The 23,017-nt window shown below is 37.1% G+C and overlaps 2 protein-coding genes across 2 annotated transcripts in view; one reads left to right on the plus strand and one right to left on the minus strand.

Moving 5' to 3' along the window:
• LOC139941223 (putative aminopeptidase W07G4.4) overlaps positions 1-23,017 on the plus strand; it is a 55,101-nt gene that overhangs the window by 12,140 nt on the left and 19,944 nt on the right. Inside the window, exons 2-14 of the mRNA XM_071937684.1 lie at positions 5,239-5,315; positions 6,560-6,695; positions 8,760-8,908; positions 9,278-9,386; positions 10,132-10,256; positions 10,777-10,879; positions 12,467-12,628; positions 13,200-13,264; positions 14,927-15,042; positions 15,967-16,085; positions 18,770-18,853; positions 20,925-20,982; positions 21,342-21,391. Coding sequence (XP_071793785.1) covers positions 5,299-5,315; positions 6,560-6,695; positions 8,760-8,908; positions 9,278-9,386; positions 10,132-10,256; positions 10,777-10,879; positions 12,467-12,628; positions 13,200-13,264; positions 14,927-15,042; positions 15,967-16,085; positions 18,770-18,853; positions 20,925-20,982; positions 21,342-21,391 — 1,293 coding nt within the window. The 5' untranslated portion in view covers positions 5,239-5,298. The remainder of the gene's footprint in view (positions 1-5,238; positions 5,316-6,559; positions 6,696-8,759; positions 8,909-9,277; positions 9,387-10,131; positions 10,257-10,776; positions 10,880-12,466; positions 12,629-13,199; positions 13,265-14,926; positions 15,043-15,966; positions 16,086-18,769; positions 18,854-20,924; positions 20,983-21,341; positions 21,392-23,017) is intronic.
• Positions 1,061-5,060, minus strand: LOC139941225 (oxaloacetate tautomerase fahd2, mitochondrial-like). Its single transcript, XM_071937690.1, has 6 exons — positions 4,690-5,060; positions 3,575-3,851; positions 3,081-3,243; positions 2,769-2,877; positions 2,568-2,658; positions 1,061-2,361 (listed from the first exon to the last, which is right to left on the minus strand). Exons 1-6 carry the CDS (start codon positions 4,968-4,970, stop codon positions 2,299-2,301), a joined length of 984 nt encoding a protein of 327 aa, XP_071793791.1. The 5' UTR covers positions 4,971-5,060; the 3' UTR covers positions 1,061-2,298.

The raw sequence follows: 23,017 nt of genomic DNA on the forward strand, positions 1-23,017 counted from the left end.
AACACGGACTCACTCTAAAGTAACGTAATTTTGGAGAACGAAAAATTTCTCACTAAAATAATAAGAAGCCATTCCTACCTGAAAGCTCACTATTAAAAGTATAACTTAAGTCAACACATATAGGATCCCACCTTGCAATTGTGTAGCTCAATTCCTTTTCTTTTGAACTAACATGGTCCGCCATTTTTGATGAACCATTGCGGACCGTATACATGTATCACGAAATAGTACAAGGAAAACTGGACCACACACTTGAACCGTGTGGATCATTATAATCTACTTTAAAAACATCTTTCCAACCGTATTCCTTTAATAACAAAGGCTTGTTTAAAGCGCCAAATCCGAAGGCAATCCGCAATTGGAGCGTGTCCCTTTTTATAAGTGGGTGCGTTCGTTTAGCTTCCCTGTGTCATTCCCGGTCTGCCCCGGTGCGTTCGAATAGCTTTTGACGTCATTCCAAGGGCTCACCTAGGTCAGCCCCCAATGTCCTGCTTGTGGAGTGGGTCACTTCTAGCCCCAGTTAAAGGAACACGTTGCCTTGGATCGGTCGAGTTGGTCTTTGAAAAGCGTTCTGTAACCATTTGTTATAAAATGCATATGGATAGAAAGATGTTGTAAAAGTAGAATACAATGATCTACACAAATATGCCTCGAAATTGCGTGGTTTTCTTTTTACCTCGTCGACTTATCACGGTCGGCCATTTATGGCAGTCAAATTTTTGACTCCCATAAATGGCCGACCGTGTTAATTCGCGACGTTAAAGGAAAACTGTGCAATTTTTAGTGATACTTGTGTGGATCATTATATTCTACTTTTACAACATCTTTCTACCCATATGCATTTCATAACAAACGGTTTCAAACGCTTTTTATAGACCAACTCGTCCGATCCAAGGCAACGTGTTCCTTTAAACGACGTCACCCGAGTGAGCACCGCGGGGTAGACCCAGGGAAGCTAAACGAACGTGCGTTCGTGGTGTTAAACGAGGCGGGAAAAAACACGAAGAACACCAATAACTACATGTTCAATGGGAGCAGTACAAAATGTACATGTATTATCTTGCACAACAATAACATGAACGAAATCAAACGCCGCTCTTTCAATGTTTTCAGATATTTAATTCTTTGCTGTTTTAGTTTAAACAAAACAAATTGTCAAACCTTTGAGAAAAATATTGTTGACAAACAGTTGAAACAAATGAAACCGCGGCAAGTGTTTACATCTGATTAAAAGGTACACAATGCTTTGGATTATCAAAACAAACTTTTGAAAAAGTTGGCAAAAACAAATGTTTATGACAATTTAAAGCACTGTTAAATTTGCATCGGCGATGAAGAATATCGGGAGTATACAGCTAAGTTCACATCGATTGTAACAACAATTATATTATTCGTTATCCTGATGCAAAACTAGCATTTCATAGACGTTGTTACACCAAAATTTAAATGAGAGAGATTGGTTGTTGCAAGCTTGGTGTTTATATCCCCTTGTGGGAATGCCAAGTCCCATTTGGGGAGATCATCTTTAAAAAAAAACATACAACAATGTAAAATAATCGGGTAATTTATTCTTCATAGAATACTTTCTACTTTATTTCTTCTTTCCCCTTCATATGCACTAGGAAAAGAACGGACGAGTTAAAACAATATGGAATTTTCAAGAAGGTTTTGTAACCAAACTGATATCAATATCAACCCTCGTTTTTCCCGTCTTTCTTCAGCCAGGTGACATCATTGAAAGAAACTGCTGCAGATTTGTGACATTTCTTCTACCCCATTTCTTCTGACCATTATTTGCCATCAACCCATAACACAATTCACAGTCACTGAGGCATGATGACTTTTAATTTAATATCAATTTTAACACAATGCAGTTTGTTAAATAAACCATAAGGTAAACTGAAGAATGGGTAAATTTTAACGAGTTGGGGTTGAACAAAGATAAATTTTCGTTGGTCTCACCCCATTACCCCAAAACATAATGAAATTTTGATCACATAAACAATTCCAAGTATGTCCATTCAAATATAAGCAATAAAATAAACTATATTTTGAGCAAGAATAGAAACGTTAGTTTATATGAATAAATTGAGCTGAAAATATAAATTTGATATCTGAAAAAATCATGGTTTCGTTCTTCAGTTATAGTTCAAAATGCTGTACAACTGGAAATGTACACTCATGTTATGATGTTGTCTCCAAGGAACACATGTATACTGCATATGTTCTGGCGTCACCATGATTGAAGAGTAACAGCTATACAAACTGTACTTGATGGCTGGTCCATGATCAATTCAGTCAAACAACCTTGTTACTGATGGTCCCAATCTCATCAATTTCACATTCAACCACATCTCCTCGCTGAAAAGAAATAAAGAAAGATGAGAATGATGAGTAAATTAACTGACCGCATCTCATTCCATTGTTCAATATTAATGAGATATGCTAGATGTGGTACTTTTTGTACTCAATAAGTTGATAATGGTAGTAGCAACTGAAACATATGAATGTTTGGGAATAACTAACTCTAACTAACTTTAACCAAATAAAGTATATAATATGCTCACCTTCAGATAGACTGGTTCTGGCTTCCGAAACACACCAACACCTGATGGTGTCCCTGTTAGAATAATATCACCAGCCCGCAACGTAACAAGCCTGTAAAAATATACAATTATTGGGAATTGGTATTTGTAAAACTTAGCTTCTTGTGATCATACATTTTAAAAGATTGGAAAATAAAATTACAAAAGAAAGAAGAAACATACCTTGACAGGAATTCAATGGTTTTCATTGTGTTAAATATCAGTTGATTTGTGTTGCTATTCTGCATTGTGACACCATTCACTCTGCACCGGATTCCCAAATTATGTGGATCTGCAATTAACAACAAAAACAATTACTAAATTTTTCTTCATTTATGGATAAATTGAGCCTTGTAAAAGCCTTGTGAGATTATTCATTTATATGATATTATTAAAAAATACATGATGTATGGCATTAGATCTGTAAATATTCTCTAGAACTCCGCAAACTGCAAACGGGGATTCATGATTATTTTCTTGTTAACGATGGTTTACCTGATAATTCATCCTTAGTAACAATAGCTGGACCAAGAGGACAGAATGTGTCCATTGTTTTCCCAATCAACCATTGTCCACCATTTCTTTTCATCTGCCAGTCTCTTGCACTAACGTCATGTGCTACTGTGTAACCAATCACATGGTCCATAGCTTCTGACTCCTGAAGAGAAAACAATAGGGAAACAAAATTAACAATAATAGAATTAATTTAGAGCGTACAGTAAAATAAGTTCAACAATGGTAATTTCCAAATCACTGCTAGTGTAGCCCAATAAATAGTGACAATTATGCTGGACCCCCTCCACTGTATTGGAACTATTTGGGGCTTTACTTCGACAAGCTCTGTTTTATGTACAGCCTACCTACTCCTAGAACTATGAGGTCTATTGTCTCCACTATCGTGAAGATGATAGCGGAATGAACCTCATAGTTCTAGGAGTAGGTAGGCTGTACAACAGAGTACATCCTACTCCGTCCGTACCCAGTCATACCTTGATGTTTTTGCCACCTTTTCCGATGACAATAACGAGCTCCACTTCCCAATCTAAGGCTGTTGTGACTTCTGGATAAATGATGTCATCTCCTGATGCAATGATGGTACTCGCAAACTTATTGAAGAATATTGGCTCGGTGGGAATGGGGAATTTCTGCTCGATACAGTGTTCTCTGTAGTTCATTCCAATACAAATAACTTTATCACAGTTATTTATTGGCGCGAGAAGGGATATTGTGTCTCTCTTTAGAATATGCTGGCCTGTTGATATAACTCTGCAAAAATTAAATACACACCATTCATTAAAGCCATTATGCACTTTCGGTACAGAAAAAGAAAGAAAAAAAGTTCACAGATTTACAAATAATTTACAGGGTTTACAGAAGGTAATGGTGAAAGACTTCTCTTGAAATATTATTCCATGAAATGCTTTACTTTTTGAGAAAACATTAAAACAATATCAATTCTCGATAGCGAGAATTACGGATTTATAGTTAACACATGTCATGACACGGCGAAACACGCGGAAACAAGAGTGGGTTTTCCTGTTATTTTCTCCCGACTCCGATGATCGATTGAGCCTAAAATTTCACAGGTTTGTTATTTAATATATAAGTTGTGACACACGAAGTGTGGGACTTGGACAATACTGTTTACCGAAAGTGTATAATGGCTTTAAAACAAAATAAAATAAATAAACTGAGCAGTGAAAACTCACACAATTGTGGCCAGGGCCTTATATTATATGGCCCTGGCCACAATTGTGTCTTTGTTTATCAAATGTAAATGTTTCCTAAAATAAAGCACTTCAACTGAAAACAAGTTCTTTAAAACTTAAACAATTCAATTAAATAAATGAATAAAATGTAAACTTATGACAACTGCATGTATGTATGACTATAGGATCTGGACAAAATGATAAACTTTTCCGAGCCAAGAGAGTCAATGACTGAAGTTGGGCTGTGTTTCTGTAAATGGCTCTCTTTTAACATTACATGTATGTACATGATGATGGATGGGTCTTTATATATTTATCGAGACGACTCGTGAGACGAGAGTCACAATACATCATAATTATACTTTTAAGTTACCGCCCAACCAACAACTACTTACTGCTTAGCTGCATATAAAACATCAATCCCGCCTTCCAAGAAACTCTTCATATCTCCTGGGATCTTGGAATCCCCTTCGCACAGATCAACAACATCGCCATCCTTCGAAACCTCTGCACCAACACTCACTGATCCACCGCACTGTTTTCTAAACTGCACCAATCTCATGTTTACTTGAGTTGAAATTGAGAATAACCTGACGGGTTTAAATCTAGCGATCTGTGCGCCAAAAGTGTGTTTGTGCAGCTGAAGCACAGCTGAAAATAGACGATGAAGTTTCATGTACACGCCCCACTTCCCTGGTTGGGATTACGCAAACAAATCCTGGATAATAAAGCACTGTATCATCGTTTTGTATTTTGAACTTTTTGTTTCCACACAACTCAACGAGAGAGATAACAGTCTTGATCTAGACTCATTTAACATGCTTTTAATATGGTTATTTATAGTGTGGTGCTAAAACAAGTCATGTGATTTATCACGTGGTTATTCAGACAGAAGTTTTCGCTGGTATTCGCATGTTTAGTGCGTGTGGTTTGATTTCTTTCAGACACCACTGAAACCCTTGCAACCCTCCTCCTCCTCTTTGGTTTTTTGGTGAACTGCAATAATGGCGAGTTACGGAAAGTAAGTGTGTTTCTTCAAAATAGAAGAGTAATTGAAGGTTTTTGAACATTTATATTTGTCATCATTTCAATTCGTTTTGTGTTGACCAGACTATGATGAAGTGAAGGCAGTTGAGTGAATTACACAACAGCCATCTGCAAAGTCAAATATGTTGTTGCTATTTCGATGGTTTGGACTGTTCTGTTTGTTGACGTCCTTGCTTGAAAATTAGTTACACTAAATTCCTAAATCATGGATAGATAGAGGAAGAAAACCCACCAATTACTTTAATTATCCCGTATCTATTGACAACAATTTCGTGTAGGCCTGGTGTACTGTTTCATTTAATTTCAAAATAATTGACTTTATTTTTTATGATTAAGGTTAAAGCCATTTAATGATTATTAATTATACACTTTCGGAACAGAAAAGAAAAACAAAGTTCACAGACTTACAAATAATTTACAGGGTTTACAGAAGGTTATGGTAAAAGACTTCTCTTGAAATATTATTCCATTAAATGCTTTACTTTTTGAGAAAACGGTAAAACAATTATCAATTTTCGACATCGAGAATTACGGATTTATAGTAAACACATGAAATGACACGGCGAAACGCGCGAAAACAAGGGTGGGTTTTCCCGTTATTTTCTCCCGACTCCGATGACCGATTGAGCCTAAATTTTCACAGGTTTGTTAAATATATAAGTTGTGATACACGAAGTGTGGGCCTTGGACAATACTGCTTACCGAAAGTGTCCAATGGCTTTAAATTTTTGGGCAGGTAGGAGGAAATCAGGCACTTTCAATTTTGATTTTTTAAAGTAAACCCCACAATTCTATCCTAAAAGTGTTAAGTGTACTACAAATTACTCAACTTTATAAAGAGACGAGTCGGATTAAACCATTCTGTGAGAGGGGTGTTACAAACCTGTGCAGCAGTGCGTGGGCGCTTTATGCGTGAACGGCGGGTATAATTGTAAACAAACAGCGCATGCACTGCCACACAGGTTTGTATCGCCCCTTTCATAGAATGGTCTAGTCCGACTCGGCCGCGGCTCGGCAGTTCGTCGATCTACATGTAGTAGGCTGGTGCGTGATTTATAAAGCCTTGAGCATATATTATTGAGAAGTCAAAAAACGTGCTATCACTAAAAAAAAAATTACCCCACAGCTTCAAATCTTTTCCAACTTAACTCTTTCTCCCTTTTTTATCTCCAACCTTCTGACCTTGATGTTGAATACTTGTTTGTGTTTTATTTACAGGTTACCGTGCCCTATTGAGGCTACTACTAACTGCAAGGATCCTGCTTGTGATGGTATCGTCTTAGTAGCGAGTAGTTTAGACAAACTGACTGGATGTCTGGAGTCTTATAAAACTGCTCTCCACTCTCAGCTGAAGGTACGTCTTACACAAGCCCTCCTTGTTGGGCAGTTCAGCTCTCTTTTAACATCAGTCTTATTATATTCGCCATTAAAACTCACTATCTATACTGTCTGAAATTCAAAGATTTCAAATTCTGAGCAAGTCGTACCAGTTTGATTACAAATTTCTCTCACTTATAAACATCCCACACTACTCAAATGACTTTGTATTCCTTACATTTGTGGAATTACTAAAATACAAGCCAGCAGGGATATGGTGACTTCATCGAGGCCAGCAGGGACAAGGTGACTTCATCGGGATATGATGTTTTGAAAATGGCAAAAAAAGCATACGTAGTACAAAAATTACGTTCAAGTTCGTTGTGACTGGGGACCAGGAGAAGTCAGGTCACTTGGCTAATCTTCCAAGTCATTTAGATTATGTTTGATTAAGACTTTGTTTTGCTACACTGCAGTAGAACAGTACCAATATTCCTAGGTGGATAAATCCTTGGGTCAGTCTGTCTCCTTGATTGCCCTACCCGTTGACCCTCCTAACGCCTTGATCCTTGTTATTATTCCTTCTAGGTGGATAAATCCTTGGGTCAGTCCGTCTCCTTGATAGCCCTACCCATTGACCCTCCTAACGCCTTGATCCTTGTTATTATTCCCTCTAGGTGGATAAATCCTTGGGTCTGTCTGTCTCCTTGATTGCCCTACCCATTGACCCTCCTAACGCCTTGATCCTTGTTATTATTCCTTCTAGGTGGATAAATCCTTGGGTCAGTCTGTCTCCTTGATTGCCCTACCCATTGACCCTCCTAACGCCTTGATCCTTGTTATTATTCCTTCTAGGTGGATAAATCCTTGAGTCAGTCAGTCTCCTTGATTGCCCTACCCGTTGACCCTCCTAACACCTTGATCCTTGTTATTATTCCGTCTAGGTGGATAAATCCTTGGGTCAGTCTGTCTCCTTGATTGCCCTACCCGTTGACCCTCCTAACGCCTTGATCCTTGTTATTCCTCCCTCTAGGTGGATAAATCCTTGGGTCAGTCTGTCTCCTTGATTGCCCTACCCGTTGACCCTCCTAACACCTTGATCCTTGTTATTATTCCTTCTAGGTGGATAAATCCTTGAGTCAGTCTGTCTCCTTGATAGCCCTACCCGTTGACCCTCCTAACGCTTTGATCCTTGTTATTCCTCCCTCTAGGTGGATAAATCCTTGGGTCAGTCTGTCTCCTTGATTGCCCTACCCGTTGACCCTCCTAACACCTTGATCCTTGTTATTATTCCTTCTAGGTGGATAAATCCTTGGGTCAGTCTGTCTCCTTGACAGCCCTACCCGTTTACCCTCCTAACGCCTTGATCCTTGTTATTATTCCCTCTAGGTGGATAAATCCTTGGGTCAGTCTGTCTCCTTGATTGCCCTACCCATTGACCCTCCTAACGCCTTGATCCTTGTTATTATTCCTTCTAGGTGGATAAATCCTTGGGTCAGTCTGTCTCCTTGATTGCCCTACCCGTTGACCCTCCTAACGCCTTGATCCTTGTTATTATTCCATCTAGGTGGATAAATCCTTGAGTCAGTCTGTCTCCTTGATTGCCCTACCCGTTTACCCTCCTAACACCTTGATCCTTGTTATTATTCCCTCTAGGTGGATAAATCCTTGGGTCAGTCTGTCTCCTTGATTGCCCTACCCGTTGACCCTCCTAACGCCTTGATCCTTGTTATTATTCCTTCTAGGTGGATAAATCCTTGGGTCAGTCTGTCTCCTTGATTGCCCTACCCGTTGACCCTCCTAACGCCTTGATCCTTGTTATTATTCCTTCTAGGTGGATAAATCCTTGGGTCAGTCTGTCTCCTTGACAGCCCTACCCGTTGACCCTCCTAACACCTTGATCCTTGTTATTATTCCGTCTAGGTGGATAAATCCTTGGGTCAGTCTGTCTCCTTGATTGCCCTACCCGTTGACCCTCCTAACGCCTTGATCCTTGTTATTATTCCCTCTAGGTGGATAAATCCTTGGGTCAGTCTGTCTCCTTGACAGCCCTACCCGTTGACCCTCCTAACACCTTGATCCTTGTTATTATTCCGTCTAGGTGGATAAATCCTTGGGTCAGTCTGTCTCCTTGATTGCCCTACCCATTGACCCTCCTAAAGCGTTGATCTTTTCTCCTACTGGTCCAGTCAATCGAGACTACGATGACGTCCGGCGTTTTGCTGATGCTGGTGGAGCTGGTATCCAACGGTAAGATGTCCATATTATAAAAGTTGTCCTTAATTAAGTTTAAGGAAATGTCAAGAATTGAACTTTAGTATCTATGAAACTTAGGCTTAGTTGGTTTCTCTACTCATTTACACACCTTTTGCAGGCAACTTGGATTACCAATTGCAGTGCATTATAAATGACCCTTTTGGTAGTACATGTGTCATTTTTCAAACAGTGTTTTCCAATCCCAACGAATAATATGTGAATATTCAAATGTGAATACCTTTCCTTATTGGTTGCCTGGAACTGGTTGCCTGTAAGTTGTCTCGTGTGGATTTAGCTGCAATTACTAGAGCTTTTACCATGACTTGTAATACCTAATTGTTGCTGATCTTTGATTTGTTATAGTGCCATCCAAGCTGGATGTCAGACACCACTCTTAATATGTGCTCCTGATGATGTCTTCCCCATGACCAGTCTAACTGCATTACTGGGTGCTTTGCAAAAGCTCTATGTGGTAAGTAATCATTCTCCTATCAGGTTTGCTGTTGTTGCAAACACAGCATGAAGGCAGCTTCTAATACTTTACAGAGGCTTTGGAGGCAACTCCGATGCCCCTGGTCATTGCCTCGGTGCTCCTTGAAATATTACAATACAAATTAACCAAGGACAAAACGCCTTGGTGCCTTTGCTTTTCAAAATCAAAGCATCAGGCCTGTGAAGAAATTCTAGCTGAAACAGGGTTGCTCGTTTTACAGTCCATACGGATGTGTTAGGCTTGGGTATCATCAGTCCGAAGCCTGGCCGATAATGCAGAAAGCACTACCTCCCCTAATTTTACGTAGCAAGTGTCACGACCGGGATCTTAACCCACACTCTGCTGGTCAAACACTAGAGCTTGAATCCGGTGCTCTTAGCTATCGGCCATGACACGCCACATTATAAACAGTGTTGTAGCTAGACCAAATTTGGAAGTTAGCTCTAAATCAAATTGAGTCCACCCAGGGCAAGTGGTTCAACAAAACAAGTTATTCTTGTTTATATATGGGGTCATCATTGTTGATGTGCAATCTTGGGGAAACTGTGCTGGGCAGCACAGTGTATTTTGCTCAGAGTAGTGGGCAAAGTGTGTTAGTTCTTGGCAGGCCCGCCCGGCTACAACTCTGATCATAACTCTTATGTGTAATTCCTTCCATTATTTTCTTACTTAATCAGCGTTATCTATATGGAGCTAGTTTCGTTTGTTTACGTTTTCCTTTCAGCCTTTTGAGATAAGAGAAGATGTTCCAAGCAAGTCGCAAAAAGTAAAGAAACTTCTTGTGTGGTGTGCTGATGAAGCATCTAAAGGGACAATTATGAAACAGGCAGTGGCCATAGAGAGTGGAAGGTAAGATCAAAAGGTGTTGAGAAGCTGCTATAAAACATGAAGCCTCAGAAAGACTAAAGCATAATGCCACATAGTCTCAAATTGTACTCCTCAATTATTGTTGCCTCCTTCTGCATGTATTTTACAGTTTTGTTTGTGGAATTGTCAGTTATCTGTGAATGTTACGAATCAAGTAATAAACCCTTGTGGTTCATTACTTTCTATATAATATTAGAAAGTCACATCCCCTTATAAAGGTTATGCCCTGGCTGATGCTTCCTTGGTTGTATCATAAACTTGAGTGTAATACCTGACCATGCTGACTACACGGCAGCTAGCGGTTATTTGGCTTCTGACTGGCACCCCGAACAAAGATTTTGACTAATTGAGAGACCACTATCATAGCGCTGGAAAGCTCAGTTAGTAGAGCACCGGTACGTTGATCTGGAGGTTATTTTTCTTAGATTAACTGAAATGTTACAAGTTACAAGTCATATGCTGAGAAGTATAACTTACATGTAGTTCTGTTTTGTCTTTTCAGGCTTGTGGCTCGTGACATTGGTGGATCTGATCCAGAACGAATGGCTGCTCCTAAGGTTGCTAACTACATGGTGGAACTCTTTAAGAACTCTGCTAATGTCAAGGTAATTAGTACAATTCAACTCTATTCAATACATCATTTATTTCACTTTGACATCCTCAACTTATATAAGGAAGATTCAGTAGTTTCGAGCAGAAATAAACATATTTACAGTGAATATGAATATTTAATTGTTTATGTTACTTGCACAATTGACTGTAGTTAAATACATATTATCAAGTTACAAGTAGCTAATGAGTATGACATTAAATCACTATAGCTTACACATTATAGTATTAATAACTCATCTCAACTTCCATGACCTACTTGCAGTCTTTATCACAGTCTACAGCTTTCTCTTTGAGACCATTAAAGGCAGTGGACACTATTGGTAATTGTCAAAGACTAGCCTTCACAGTTGGTGTATCTCAACATATGCATGAAATAACAAACCTGTGAAAATTTGAGCTCAATCGGTCATCGAACTTGTGAGATAATAATGAAAGAAAAAAACACCCTTGTCACACAAAGTTGTGTGCGTTTAGATGATTGATTTCGAGACCTCAAGTTCTGAACTTGAGGTTTCGAAATCAAATTTGTGGAAAACGACTTCTTTCTCGAAAACTATGGCACTTCAGAGGGAGCCGTTTCTCACAATGTTTTATACCATCAACTTCTCCCCATTACTCGTCACCAAGAAAGGTTTTATGCTAACAATTATTTTTAGTAATTACCAATAGTGTCCACTGCTTTTAAAGCATAATGATTCAAGCGTTTCAAGTCATTTCACTTCCGGTTCTTTTCAGGATCACCCCAAAGTCACAGAGAGATTACATATTTTGTGTTACCTTATATCAAATAATAATAGTAATAATAATATGGATTTAAAAAGGGGCATTTTTCCAGAAAGCCGATTAAGGCGCCTACACAAAAAAGAAAACAAATGAAAATGATGGGTATCAAATACTTTCAATGTAGTAGTTAAATTAAAGGAACACGTTGCCTTGGATCGGACGAGTTGGTCTTTAAAAAGCGTTTGAAACCGCTTGTTATGAAATGCATGGTTAGAAAGAGGTTTTAAAAGTAGAATACAATGATCCACACAAATATGCCTCGAAATTGCGTGGTTTTCCTTTTACCTAATCGACAAGCTCGGTCCACCACTTATGATGGCCAACCGTGTTAGTTCGCAAAGTAAAACGAAAAACCACGCAAATTCAAGGCAAATTTGTGTATTGTATTCTACTTTTACAACATCTTTTAACCATATGCATTTTATAAAAAAACGGTTACAAACGCTGTTCAAAGACCAACTTGACCGATCCAAGGCAACGTGTTCCTTTAAACCTGATGTAAGTCTAAACAAGTTTGACTTAAGTTTCCTCTTGAATTTGTTGAGTGATGGTATTTGACAAAGTGTGAGAGGGAGTTTATTTATTCTACAGGGAAAGAGCAGCTTGGCAAAAGCACCGTCTCCATATCAAATTGTTTTTGATCTAGGTTCTTCAAACAAGTGAGATCGTGCAGACCTCAGAGGCTGACTGCTTTGCTCGGTAGTTCCACTTGTCTTGCTTTATTAACATTGATGCTAAACTTTTATTAAGCTTTGTATTAATTAAAATTTACATAAATGGATTGTTATGATTGGCAGGTTGGAGTCATTGCAGATGATAGTGCCCTTCTTGAAGCTTATCCATTATTCTCAGCTGTCAATCGTTGTGCTAAGCTTGTTGGACGTCATCAAGGGCGTATTATTAAGCTGGAGTACAATGGTGAAGGTGCTGTCAAGACAACTCTAATGCTCGTTGGCAAGGTAAGGTTTATGTGTGGTAATTACAATAGTTATTGTAAAACCCCCTTACAATGGTTCTGCCTTTTTATTGGTTTAGAATGCGTCACATGACTTGTCTTATTTTGATTAGCTAGAAGGTTGCGTGAATCTCAAGGCACTATACCAGTAGCAACCGATTTACCATCCCGTAGCAACTTATGACCTTTACCCATAGCAACAGCAGCTTCTTGGTATCTTATCAACTAGGCACAATTTATGTATGGGGTGTTTTAAAACAGATACTAACTGCTTCCCTTGCTATGGTTAGAACTACTCTTTCCATGTTTCCCGGAGTGTTCTATTTTCCCTCAGCTTCGCCACTGGAAAATAGAACACGCCTAGCGAACCACCTTGGGAGCTGTACCTGTAACCATAGCACTCTGAGCTGTCAATATTTGTATACTGTCACACTCTGTATTAAATGGACATCTTTTGTGAGCCATCCTCTTGCCTAAATAAACAGCTGTGTTCCAAGAAGTCTTTAATGAATCTTTGCATCTTTCGTTTGGTATGGAGTGGAGACATTGAGCTGTTTGATGTTTTTATATTTCAGGGTGTGACGTATGATACTGGTGGAGCTGATATCAAAGCTGGTGGAGTCATGGCTGGTATGCACAGGTATGAAACAAACCTAACCCTACACCATGTATTAGGCTCACGTTCATAGGGCTGCTATTTATCTCTGGGATTGCAGCAACAGAATAAATGTGGTTAACCCCAAATCTCCATAACTATGGGATTTCTTGTAAAACACATAAACGCTGAATGAATATTAATTTTGGTTTTTACACTGTATACTCAGTACTTTCCCGAGCTCTGCAAAACAAATCACAGGCATGTCACTGAGTATACGTAGCCCTGGCGGCCTTACACTTTCATATTGTACTACAGTGACATCCTGGACATCAGGGTACATTTCTGGGGCGGAAAATTTTCACAGCTTCAAAACTCAAATCTTATCTGCAAGAAGTCACTAATTTCAACAGATTCACATTCCATGGCAGCATATATTTTTCTGCGGTGGGTTTTGATCATCACATATTCTTCACAAATCCGTCATTTTCATGAAATAATGCAGCTCCCAACATTAAGAAATTCAAATTTGTGTTTTACTCTCAAAGTCTGCCGTGTGTACGCAAGACGCACAACGCGCAAATCTTGAATTGCGTTTGCGTATTAATGCTGTGCAGTCAAGATACGGTGACCAAGAATTCATGCGTCTAAGCTTGCATCATGCGTCTTCAGTGTGTTGCACACGAATGTATCTGCGTACGCACGGCAACAGACAACACTGTGAGAAAACGATCAAAACGGGGATTTTTTAACATTGGGAGCTGCATTATTTCACAAAAATGATTTGTGAGGAATATATGAGGACCAAAACCCACCGCAGAAAAATGTATGCCGCCATGGAGTGTGAATCTGTTGAAATTAGTGGCTTGTTGCAGGTAAGATTTGAGTTATGAAGCTTTGAAATTTTTCCGCCCCAGAAACGGGCCTTAATAGTTACATGTAGGACTCTGTATCTGTGTACAGAGAAAGAGTCCTATATTCTTTGTCACTGATGTAAATTTAACATCTACATGTATTAAAACGCTGTATGAAAACCTGTAGATGAACATATTAAAAGAAAGAAAAGAAAAATTTTAAACATAAGACAGACAGACAGACATGGACCAAAGTCAAATAAAACAGACACATCTGAATACCGGAGCATATAGTTTTCTCTTTTCTCTTCAGATGCTAATCCTGCATGACATACATGCATCTACTCAGGGATTTCAAAATCTCATACCATTTCTTTGTATCTCGCTAGTTAACTGAACTCTTTCTTAATAAACACCGGTATTTAGAGTTCAGATTTCAATTGAATTATGGATCATTCTTATGATCATGATCATTCTAACAGCAATTTTCTAAAACTACATATGTACTTTCATTCCTTGTTATGTAGTGTTGTGCGTTTTCATATCTGATATTTGTTTTTTACATTCACAATTACTTTTTGCATTTTTAATTTGAGTGGATTTAATTTTGTTCTATAGTTAGGTATTTCATTTAAATACACATTTGTGTTTGTTATGCTAGTTGATTCATAAATTGATGGGTATTTGTTTTAATATTACTAATTAATTTTGTGCTTTTAATATGGTACTATTTTTATAATGAAAATTTTAGTGGGCTGTTAAATAAAACAGCTGAAGAACTTACAAGTTTTACCTACTTTAATCAAACTAATATTAAGATTAATTGATCATTGACTCACTTTGAATCCAATAGAGATAAGTGTGGAGCAGCAACCGTTGCAGGATTCTTCCAAACTCTGGATATTCTGAAACCTAAAAACATCCGAGTTGTTGGAACTATGGCTATGGTCCGTAACAGCGTAGGAGTAGGTGAGTGTGATAATTACAAAAATGAATAACACATAATGAAACCTGGATCAAACTTCTTAGGCACGAGCCTTACCATGATTATTTGATGTGTTTAAATTTCAGGTCTACCACAAAACAGGGTTTTGGACATTAACTTTTTAAATACAGTTTGTCTTTTGTTGTTGGTTTTGTACACTGCTTACTACTTTTACTTGTCTTTAACTTTTAAGTGCGATTTCCTTGCCTTTGGCTTAATTAGTGGCATACTTTCCTTCATGTTGTCTTGTTTCTGTATTTGCTAATCAGTTTGTACAGTGCGTAGAAACGTTTTGGTTTTTTTGCACTTCATAAATGTTTCTTATTATTTTTATTATTTTTATGAGGCATTTGATAAAAGCCCACAAATTTATCAAAACTATACAATACGTGTGAAGTTTCCTACCTAAAGTACCTAAATTGTTTTTTAATATGTGATATGATGGGTCATTCTAAGCTCCTGGTGAGTTATTTTTGTGGTTTGTTGTTTTTATCTGTTTTCAAGACAATGCTTATATTATAATTTAGTTGCTAATATTAAATTTGTATTCATTCATTTTAATGTGTGTAAAAAAGCGTGTGTGTGTGTGTATTTTTATTGTGTACTTTCTTGTATTTTTATTAATATTTATTAATTGTTGAGTTTATTTATTTAAACAAATGTTTATTGGAATTTGCGCTATACAAATTATTATTGTTATTATTTATTATGAGCCCCCTTTTTCCATCAGAAGCTGATGAAAATCAATCTTTAGAAAATATAAGATGTACTGTTTTCTGCCATCCATGGCTTTTTCGTAAGTATGTGATGTTACAGCTTACATGGCCCAGAAACATTGCTGTTACTAAAAGTAGTTTTTACTTCATTGAGTTTGTCTTGACAGTATGTTGTTATTTTTGATGAAACAGAGAGCTATGTGTCTGATGAAATCATCACATCCCGAGCTGGTAAACGTGTGCGTGTTGGTAACACAGATGCTGAAGGGCGTATGGCTATGGCAGATTGTCTCTGTGAAATGAAAGAACAGGTAATGACTGAAAAGCAATAGACCCTCTGCACATTGTACATGTGTACATGCGCATCTCCTCTGTCCGCCATTCCAAAAGGAAAGGACTCCCCAAAAAGGCAGAAATGATAGAGGCACAAGTACCATCCTTTTGTTCGCGTTTTTGATGCACAAATGGCAGACAGCAGAGGCACGTGCAAGTCAGCTGCGTGTTTTGCAAAGAAGAATGTATGTAGAAAGAAGCTGAGCTGTCACTTTTATCTTAGTTACGCTTTTGATACTCCCCTTTACAGATTTTGAAATTGATGCAATGAATGCATTTGAGATAAAGAATGTCAGTGATACCCTTTCATGGATAATAATAATAATAATAATAATAATAATAATAATAATAATAATAATAATAATAATAATAATAATAATAATAATAATAATAATAATAATAATAAGACATTTGTAAAGCGCCTAATGCAAAAGCCTCTAAGCGCATAAAAGAAACAATAAAATAAACAATTAGAGAAAGATACAAGATACAAATAGGCAAATTACAAAAAAGAAGCTTTAAACAAGTGAGTTTTCAACAGGGACTTAAAACATTGTAAAGACTTAGCTTGGCGAATATGCACAGGAAGACTATTCATGGATGTGTGATAGCCACTTTATACTCTTTGCTTTTCAAGCCCTGTTGGAAAACAGCAATTATATGGTTGTGGGTTCGAGTCCTACCACTCAGAAAGTATACATTTCTGATCATACAAGCATAGTGTTAGCCAGAGGGGTGTCTGGGTGTCTTTTGGACACCCTGTTTTTAATTTGGACACCCTGTTTCATCTGTCATTTACATGTAAATTTATTGTAAGTGAACAATTTGGACACCCAGTTTTAAAATTTCCAGCAAACTTGGACACCCTTTTACCAAATCCTGGCTAAAACCTTGCATACAAGGAACAACTAGAGCTTTAAATCATTGATAAACACTTTGTATTTTTGTTGGTTGTAGAATGATGACATTACTTGATTGATAAATACATAAAGTGAGATGAGGCAGGCCAGGGTATCGTGATAAGCCATTGGCTGTATGGAAATGTAGTGAATGTAGTGGAAACCCATGTTTATTGTGATTTGGGGGTGTTATGACCAAGTGGTTTAGAGCATCAAAATAAAGTTCTGATGGTTAAGTCATCGGTGATAAGTCATTGGAATATGGGTTTCGGGTCCTGGTGACTATACTTGTGTCCTTGAGTAAGATACTTTACTATAATTGCTTCTCTTCATCCAAGGGGTATAAATGTGAACCTGTGAGGGTAGAGTTTGATATCACGAATGAAAAAGCCACTAGAGCACAACTGTTGCCCAGGTTGTATACTCCTCAGGGAGCTGATGAGATAGATTTATAGGAATGTTATTGGACCAATGACCAATGTAAAGTGCATTGAGACAGTTATCGTGAATTGCGCTATTATATGAACTAGTTATTCTTATTATTTTGGACTGACAACCTGACTGTCAACCTGATTGATATTGTTCCTCAATATGAAGCAGCAATATCTTCTAAAGTATTAACAATCAACAAATAAATTCTTTCACATTTGACAACCATTTCCAGAGCAATCTTGATATGAAATGTGCTGGAGAATTTATGGTGCATATTAGTTTTTATGTGCCTATCAATTTTATTTTCTTATTGTCACGCTCTTGTTACTGACTGAAATGAACTTCCCAGTTATTGATAATTTTGTTTTCATTTGACAGTATTTCGATAAATACTTTTTATGCTGCGAAATAGTTTTTTTTTTTTTCACCCCTGGTAATTGGTAATTTTACCATCAAGATGCAGTAATGACATCATAAATTACAGTTTTTAAAGAGATTTTTTCCCCAGAAACAACCTTTATAATGCCCAACTACTTTGGCTTCAGAGCTCAAAACAAGGCAGGGGAATAGTTTTTTGCTCTTAATTTTATTGTTGAATGGATGACAACATGTGTAATTTTTTACTTTACAAATATTGAATGAAAAATGAGAAGTGTTTTGGGGCTATTGCCTGAACATCTAAAATGTGTTTAAATGATTGAGTATGCTAAGATGAAGTAATTACGGTCATAATATCCAGTGTTATTAGCCTATAGTATTTATTACAATGTGTTAATACATTATTGCGGTAACACCATGCGGTAACACCATGCGTGTATCTGTGTGTATCTACTTACCTGGTACATGTAGATACACACATGGTGTTAAAGCGATACCTCATCATGCAATGCCTCAGATCATATATACACATGTTTTGTACATACTTGGGTCAAGCTAAACGTTGTTCAAGGCTTCAATGCTTGAAGCACTCAAAACTTAATTCAGAGGAACTAATAGTAATGTGACATATCCTTAGGCTTAGACAAGCATACTTCATACGTACATTGATCTTAATCTGGCAAACTCATAATTACATTGGTACATTGCAAGAAATATTACATCTACATATGTGGATTTATTCAGTCAGTGAATCTACAATGTGTTTGTTGTCTGTTACTCAATTCAAACTGATTATATCTATTTTTCATTATTGTAGAGAAGATGAAGATCTTGATTATATTTTATTATTTTAACTACTACTTCTTTTCCTTCTTACAAAGGAATTACGCAAGACCCTCCCAGAGCAATACAATCCTACAATCTTATAAATCATCTTTTTATATTTAATGTAGGCGCCATCCGAAACCAACGTTCATCTGTTTACCATAGCAACATTGACTGGACATGCCATACGTGCAATGGGACCAGCCTACACCGTAAGTGCATTCATATTTATCAGATTTCATTTATTTAATGTTTGCAGTTTGTCAAGTGTTGCTGTTTTAGTTCAAGAAGTGATTATTAACCAACAGTGTTTTTTTTCTTCTTCTTTAAAATTCAATAAAGTATGTGAATGTTCCGTACCAGACAATTATGACAGTGTGAAACATGACTTGAACTTTCTGCGACCTCTTCAAACATTCCAAACTGAAACTGCTCTAGATACAACTTGAGAAAAACAATTAAATTGTTATTGTCTGATGTTAAGGTTTATTGAGTCTGACCTGGTAAGTAATCCAACATAGTGCAATGATCTATATTGTTTCTTATTATCATTACCGTGACAACCCTAAGGCTGAAATCTGTTTATGATGTTCTGGCAGTGTAATTTGTATCGTTTATCCTCAAGTCGTTGAGATAATCTTGCTGCTTGTATTGCCGCTTGCTGCTTAACTCAATTTAATCCCTCTGACTGCACCAGAAATTGTGCCAAGAACCACCCTAGGGTGCTAAGTTACGCTGATCCCGTTAGATTTTAGTTTAAATAGAAATCCATCTGTTGTAACAAAATCTTGAATATTCTCCTGTAACTGGCTACAACAGGATGACTATACCTTGGAAAGTACAGTTTATGATCGTGAGGTCTGCAAACAAGCTTGTCTCTTGATCAGGACTTGAGTGTTCAGTGTGACATCATGATTTGGTCATTTAATTTTGTTTGCAAAGGGTCCCTTAAAGAGCAAAGGACACTATATTGGATGAGCAATTACTGCATGAATTTTAAAGCTTTTATAAAATATATCAGATCTTGGAAGTTTAGTATATTTCACAGCTGGCTTAAAGGTCTTTTTCCAGTGAGTTATTTTAACAGCTGTGTTTTCTATAAACTGATTATTCATAGTAATTGATATCCATGTTCATAACACCACAAGTATCTCAAGCTAGGCAAATATCTGGATGTCTTTGATGTTTTCTTTAGCTTCAAGGACCATTGTTTCTCTTTGGGGATAGCCTAAACTTATCCGCCTTTTGTGCCGGGGGGGGGGAGGGTTAAAGCCAAAGTATACCTTTAGTTTTTTAATCTTTCGATAGTTTTCAGTGTTAATTTATTCAATAAAACTATGTATTAAATCAAATGTGAACATTATGATTTTTTATTGCCGAAAATCTAGATCAGTTATGTCCATGTAGGAAGAATAATCTCCAATAATTATATACAATCTGAGAAGATAGACCTTTTCAGATTCAAATTTTGGGCGTGCAAACTTGTATAGTACTACATAAACATTTCTTAAAATGCTTTATAGTTTTGAAAGCTATGTAGGCTTCTAACCAAGTTAAATTCATTGCCTTTAATTTTAAGAGTGATAACAAAATGTATACCTTCCCTTAAAAGTCTTTATAAACAAGGCAGGTTACTATGAAACCAATAATTGTTGTTGAGACTAAATTCTTCACTAATATCATTGTTTTTAAAATAATGATGAAAGTAAAGAATTGAATAAAATCATGTTTTTCTTTGCCTTCAAAATGTAGATTTATTCTTAGCAACTCTGTCTTCCTACATGTACTTCTCTTTAAATGTCCCTAACCATATAGAAAGACTGTCTTCCTACTTCTCTTTAAATGTCCCTAACCATATAGAAAGACTGTCTCCCTAAGTTCCTACTTCCCCTGTAAATATCTCTAACCGTGTAAAGTCTGGGCATTTTGTCTTGAAGTGCCTGCTGTTGGCAAAGTATTTATGGAGCTGTTCCAAGTGGCTAACTGAGTTAAGACTGTACCAAGGCCTCTTCAAACATAACAGCTCGGCGCCTTAGACTCCTAGAAATCTGGATGTTCTCTTCTAAAAGTTCAATAATGTTTGTTCATCCCTGAAGAGCAAACGGCAATTGAAAGTCCATTTTCAGATCAGGTTATGTTTTAAAAACAATTCTATGAGGGTGATGAAAGTGGTCAAATAAATAGCACACAGGGAGAAAAAGGTCTGTTGTTTTTCTTGTTTAAAGATAAATAAGAAATTCAAGTCACTCCTTCTGATGGTGTGTTTTCTTGCTCTTTATTCAGATTGTTCTTGATAATGGCCCCGCCCAGAAGGAATCCCACGCCATGACTTTGCAAGCTGGTAAGATATCATTGGCCATTTTTAAAGTAAAAACTCAATCTTTTTGATTTTCTTAGGGATGTAAGGGTCCAGGGATGAAAGGGTCCATGGATTATTTGTCAGCTTTTCTTGGAGCCAGACAAAGGTGCTTTATTTTATTGTATTTTACGTCATAATAATAATATTAAATAACTAGCTGCTATTTAGTGCATTTTACAATAATGTATCAACTGCAGCGCTTTACATAAGTGCTCTTGTAATCGGATTATGTTAATAGATTATCGTAGGATATCAGTGTATAGGACACATTCTCATGTAATTATTTTGAATATTGTTTTACAACTGTATGTGATGTTTATTATTTCTTGTTTATTTCAAAGCTGGTGATGTGATGGGAGATCCATTTGAGATTTCAACCCTTCGCAGAGAGGTAAGTTGTTTCTAATTCTCATTTGACAATTTTGTGATTTAGTCCAAAGTGTGACTACCTAAGCCATATTCCCTTAACACACAAACCCTAATCCACCCGTAACACCCAAGACTCATCCTTAAACTTCCATTTGAGATTTCAAACATTCTCAGATAGTTATGTTATATCTAACATGTCTAATAATAATAATATATGCAGTTCTTATAAAGTGCTTTATCTACTCCTGATGGGCGGCTTAAGGCAATCAGTATTTTTCCTACAAGCTACTATGTGAAGATACATGTTTGAGTATTATGAGTATTAATTTACATACATTGTAGCACCATTCACGAGCGATATCTCCTTACATGTGTGGTTGTCTGGTTTTGATAAGGGCCACCTGTTGGTCGAAGGGGGAAGCTGTATGATTGGCTGGAGTTACGAGCAATATCTCCTTACATGTGTGGTTGTCTGGTTTTGATATGGGCCACCTGTTGGTCGAAGGGGGAAGCTGTAGGCTGCACACAGAGCCACCTATTTAGGTTTGAAGTGAGGAGCCACCTTTTTAGGTTTGAAGTGAGTGGCGACCTGGGAATCCCATTAACATTCCAGAGTTGATGTTTCGCAAAGCATGCAGAGGGGTAAATGGCATTGTGTATTACCATTTTGTACAGGGGGGTTAATTTCGTGTGTTATTAAAATAAAACAATATTAAAGGAACACGTTGCCTTGGATCGGTCGAGTTGGTCTTGGAAAAGCATTTTGTGACCGTTTGTTATAAAATGCATATGGTTAGAAAGATGATGTAAAAGTAGAATAAAATGATCTACACAAATATGCCTCAAAATTGCGTGGTTTTCTTTTTACCTCGTCCAATAACACGGTCGGCCATTTATGGGAGTCAAAATTTTGACTCCCATAAATGGCCGACCGTGATAGTTCGCGACGTAAAAAGAAAACCGTGCAATTTTGAGTGATACTTGTGTGGATCATTATATTCTACTTTTAAAACATCTTTCTAACCATATACATTTCATAACAAACGGTTTCAAACGCTTTTTATAGATCAACTCGTCCGATCCAAGGCAATGTGTTCCTTTAAGGCTTTATGAGAAACAAAAATACATGCATCTGTTAAGGATGTGTTTATTATAATTAAGTCACTCATGTAGGCCTACCCAACTTTCCAGCATTTTTTAAACGCATCAAACAGCAACCCATTGTTGTTAATAACTTTATTTGTTCCATATAAAAATAACCATGTACCATTGGTGGTACAGTCCTTATGTCATGCCCCACATACAGAACGTATACACACAAAAGTTGCAACATTTTCAAGAAGAAAGTGAATACATTACTGATTCTGTTCATATAGGTTTTGCCAGTTCTTCAAAAGAGTACACGAAACTACCGTTAAAGAGTAGTATGCTTTCAGAGTTACAAACTTTGTGAAACATCAACGGCTGTTTTGAAGCTGTAAACTAACATTCCATTGGTCAAAGTTCTGAAGCAACAAAATTGTTAGAACTTAAAGCAGTTTGGTCAGGACTCAGGATGTACATTTTTCCAAATCCGTTTTGTATTAAGCAATCGGCCGTCGGGTTTAATTTCGCGTGTTAATTAAAAAATATTTATGAGAAACAAAAA

This window comes from Asterias amurensis, chromosome 8, assembly GCF_032118995.1.
Source record: "Asterias amurensis chromosome 8, ASM3211899v1".
Taxonomy (NCBI): Eukaryota; Metazoa; Echinodermata; class Asteroidea; order Forcipulatida; family Asteriidae; genus Asterias; species Asterias amurensis.

Bases quoted from the DNA above. Each gene is read 5' to 3' on its own strand.
- LOC139941225 (XM_071937690.1), bottom strand. From the start codon at position 4,970: ATGAAACTTCATCGTCTATTTTCAGCTGTGCTTCAGCTGCACAAACAC. The intron at 3,852-4,689 runs GTAAGTAGTTGT...TAATTTTTGCAG, and splicing joins GTTTTATATGCAGCTAAGCA to AGTTATATCAACAGGCCAGC. The intron at 2,878-3,080 runs GTAAACCATCGT...TGTTAATTGCAG, and splicing joins TACTAAGGATGAATTATCAG to ATCCACATAATTTGGGAATC.